Genomic DNA, 4,117 nt, shown 5'->3' with positions numbered 1-4,117 from the left:
AAATATTTATAAAAATTTCTATTAAAAACATTTATTTATATAGTAGCATTTATTTATATATTTTTTAAAAAAACAAAACAAAAAGTTTTAATCTTAAATCATAAATATAATATAATATTAGTAAATGTTTTATATATATTAAAAAATATATTAAAAAATAAATTAAAAAAAGAAATAAATAAATGAAAATTAAACTATTTTTATAAAAGTTATTAATGATTATTAATAATTTTCATATATGTATTTAATATAGTACAATTAAAAGATAATGAAGAATAAAAATGTAACTCACTGTCGAACGTCTGTTAACAATTCATATTTTGCCTGTGGCACAGGAATTTGGTTAACCATTGAATGTGCAATGTTCGTCAAAAGTGACGCTTGAGGACGCTAGTCCTCCAGTGTGATTTTAATACTACGCGCAACGCGATATTACTTACATATATATAATAACATATGCATATGGATATGCAACCTAAAAATATGAAATCTGGACAGAGTTTTACTGCGCACAACTTTGTTCAAAGAAAAAAGCGGGAATATTTAAAATTTTTTTGCATTAAAATAAATTCTTTTAATATTTAATTTTTACATTATACTTTTAATAAAAATGCAATAAAATAATAATAATATAAGAAATATTAAATACTTATTATTAATAGATATTAGTAGATATTACTTTGTCATTTTAATATTTTTAAAGGACAATATAGTATTATATTGTCCTTATATATTATAATATTCTTCTTTATTTTTTTAATTAAATTAATAAATTAGGAAATAAAGTATAAATGAATATGTTTGCAAGATTTATAATTTGCTGCATATATTTTTCAGAATAAATACATTTTTATGAGTAATCATAATAAATGTTTACAAATAAATATAAATTCAATATTCATAAATGTATGCATATATTATATATTATTCTAATATATATTAGATTTTAGATATAATATTTTAATTTAATATATAATATATATAATATATATTTAATATATAATAATGTTATAATATATAATATATTAATATATATTAATACCATAATATATTTAATACCATTATCATATCATTTCAAATACAATTTTTTTAAGTACTATAGTATAATACAGAAAATATATACATCTATTATATTATCATAAAATTATATTCAACAATTTTTTAAAGTACATTATTAAAGAAATTAGTAAGTCTAAAAAATAATCCTTGCTAATGTTTTCTATTTTTTTTAAATAAAATTTAATGTAAATAAAATTACAATTAATAAAACCATATAGATGAAAGGATATAAATTTGAAATTCATATAGTATCAAATTTAAACTTTGTTAATTGTATATATTTGCAAATAAAAATTAAATACAGATCATTAATCAGATCAAAATTGTATAAAAAATTTAAAACTAATTTTTTTATTATTTAAGTACTTAAATAATTTAAGTATTTAATATAATAGTTAAATATGATTCAACATAAGAAATAAAAATAAAAATATATAATAAATAATTCAACATAAGAAAGAATAAATTTCCTCATACTAATTTCTTAATTCAAAAGTAAACAAGTAATATTATTATTTTAAATAAAATATTTTATATAAAAGTTTCTAATTAAAATTACATAAACAAATGAATGTTTTGATATTAATGAAATTGTATGTTTTATATAACTTACATAAGAATAGAATTAAAATTTTACTTATATTTAATAGAAAAAAATTTATTATATAATATAATTTATATAATATAATTACTTATTGAGTTCTATTACTAACTAATGCCTCATCTTCTAATTTAGGAAAACGTTTATAACGTTCTTGTGTTACCAAATAAACTGATAATCCACCAAAAAGAATTAATAAAAATCCAATTACATTAATTAATATTGCTTCATCTACAAGCTTGGAATAGTTTTCTCTGAAATTGCATATTATGATGTTATAATAAATGAAATGATTAATATATTATTTATATATATAATTTTATTACAAAATATTGATAATAATTGATATAATACAATCAAAATGTACTTACTTTAAAGCAAAAATTGCTTTTTCATTAAGTCCTAAAAGACAAGAAGTAATTACACCAATGAATCCTGCGATTCCAAAGTATACATGAATAGGCATGTAAGAAGTTCGTAATGAAATTTGTAATTTTGGATATAAAAAACAAAGAAATCCAGCAAGCCACTAAAATATAAAAATTTAAATATTTCATTTCTTAAGTAGTATTTTTTATACCTTCAAAAAATATTAATATATAAATGAATTAAATAAAAAAGAAATAAAATTAGAATTATTAAATTAAATATATATATAGATAAAAAAAAATGATTAAAAATACCTGGCAGCAAAATAAAATTATACTAGTAAGTCCAATCCAACTATGAAGACTATACATATTTGGAATAGGTTTTAGATTTAAATTATGACTATCAAACACAGCTACAAGTGAAATTACAACTAATACAATAGTTAATAACATTATACTAGCATGAATTAATTTCAGTTTTTGTTTTCGTGCATTTCTTTGTGTTCTATATATTAACATTCCTAAAAAAAAAAATAAAAATAATTAATTAATTAAAAAAATTAATTCAGCTTTTTGTCAACTTTTCAAATTATTGAATTGTTAAAAATACCATTAGCATATAGAAAAACAAATCCTACAACCATTAAAAGAGGATGCCAATTAAATTCTAATTCTGGATTAGAATTCCAAGCGAAACCACCTCTATAATTGCCACACCAAATTATAACTAGAATTATCAATGTTGCTCCAATGATTTGCATTAAAATAGTTAATGGTTTAAATCCTTCAAGATTTTCAGATGACCTCTCTTCAATTTGCTCCATATCTGAAAATAAAATTAATGATATTTAATTAATATTCTAAAATATTATTGTAAAAATTAATAAACAAAATTCTACAAAATTGATTAAATATAATATTAAATACATGTAAAATAAACTTTTAAGATAAATCAAAGACATACCCAAACATATCTGATATTGATATGGATAATTAGTTGACATAATTTAATTAAAAAATTTATTCTTTATTTTATGAAGCATTAAATTTTCTATTTGTATTATTTTGCTCAAATTTATAATATAATGTAATATAAATTTATAATAAAATGAATATAATACTATTCATTTTTAAATTATTGATCAATATATATATAAATCTTTTTTTCGTTTTTTAATAATATTATATAACAATATTTTATTTAATTTTTATCATTATTATTATTTTCACTATTATTATCACTATTATTTTATTTTATTAAATTTTTATTAATTTTTATTAATATAAAAAATAATTTTTATCTATTATTCTATCATAGATTAAAAAATTTTACAATATTTTACAATATTTTAATATATAAAATTTTTTTTTAATTGTACTTTATAAATTTATTTTAAAAATATATTACATTTTGATCTATAATATTATATTTACATATATAAGATAAACTTATTTCTTTAACATATGGTAACAATTCTTTACTTTTTTCTTCTAATTTAATCTAAATATGATTTATAAATATATTTTATATTATTAAATATATATAATTTAAATTAAATTATAATACATAATATTAATAATTTTTGTTTTACGCAATTTTTTTTATTTATATTAGATCTAAATTATGAAACTGATGTATTATAATTTGTAATAACATATTTTGCAATAATATTTAAAAAAATAGCTTCCATAAATCAACAAGTATTAAGTTGCTATTACTAATATGATTAATACGATTTTATGCGCCAAATTATATTTATTGAAATATTTAATATTATTAAATTGAAAAAGTTGAAAGATATATTAATGTATAAAAAAGAAAAAAAATATAATTTTTTATATAATTTTTGTTTATATATATTTTTTTCTTTAATTAATCGTGATACATGAAATTGATACTATACCTGCACAATCTCTATAAGATTCAGAGAAGAATTCAACAGGTATTACGCAAGTTCTTCAACGACGTAAAATATAAATTATCGATTATATGCAATTTTGTGATATTTAAATTTATCGCATTTCTAGTCAATATAATATTTAATTATAAAAAAATATTTCAATTTGAATAAAATTAAATAATTTA

General features: G+C 16.7%; 2 protein-coding genes across 3 annotated transcripts in view; both read right to left on the bottom strand.

Moving 5' to 3' along the window:
* LOC102678140 (acidic mammalian chitinase-like) overlaps nucleotides 1-444 on the bottom strand; it is a 3,688-nt gene extending 3,244 nt beyond the window's left edge. The window contains exon 1 of the mRNA XM_006624733.2: nucleotides 293-444. Within this exon, the coding sequence (XP_006624796.1) occupies nucleotides 293-351 (59 nt within the window). The 5' untranslated portion in view covers nucleotides 352-444. The remainder of the gene's footprint in view (nucleotides 1-292) is intronic.
* An 861-nt stretch (nucleotides 445-1,305) lies between these two features.
* Nucleotides 1,306-4,076, bottom strand: LOC102677907 (cytochrome b reductase 1-like). 2 transcript variants are annotated; one of them, XM_006624732.2, is made up of 5 exons: nucleotides 3,936-4,076; nucleotides 2,642-2,857; nucleotides 2,344-2,552; nucleotides 2,032-2,189; nucleotides 1,306-1,914 (listed from the first exon to the last, which is right to left on the bottom strand). In XM_006624732.2, exons 2-5 carry the CDS (start codon nucleotides 2,853-2,855, stop codon nucleotides 1,752-1,754), a joined length of 744 nt encoding a protein of 247 aa, XP_006624795.1. In that variant the 5' UTR covers nucleotides 2,856-2,857; nucleotides 3,936-4,076; the 3' UTR covers nucleotides 1,306-1,751. The 2 variants fall into 2 exon arrangements, with proteins under 2 accessions (XP_006624795.1, XP_006624794.1); XM_006624731.2 differs by lacking the exon at nucleotides 3,936-4,076 and adding an exon at nucleotides 2,996-3,114.
* Between the last annotated feature and the right edge of the window lie 41 nt (nucleotides 4,077-4,117).

This window comes from Apis dorsata, unplaced genomic scaffold, assembly GCF_000469605.1.
Source record: "Apis dorsata unplaced genomic scaffold, Apis dorsata 1.3 scaffold_1119, whole genome shotgun sequence".
Classification (NCBI taxonomy): Eukaryota; Metazoa; Arthropoda; class Insecta; order Hymenoptera; family Apidae; genus Apis; species Apis dorsata.
This window is presented reverse-complemented; position numbering and strand designations above follow the sequence as displayed.

What these genes read in the sequence shown, in the direction of transcription:
- LOC102677907 (XM_006624731.2), bottom strand. Translation starts at nt 3,035, where the DNA reads ATGTCAACTAATTATCCATATCAATATCAGATATGTTTGG. An exon ending in TCAATATCAGATATGTTTGG is followed by an intron (nt 2,858 to 2,995) that starts GTATGTCTTTGA and finishes TTTTATTTTCAG; the next exon opens with ATATGGAGCAAATTGAAGAG. An exon ending in TGTTTTTCTATATGCTAATG is followed by an intron (nt 2,553 to 2,641) that starts GTATTTTTAACA and finishes TTTTTTTTTTAG; the next exon opens with GAATGTTAATATATAGAACA.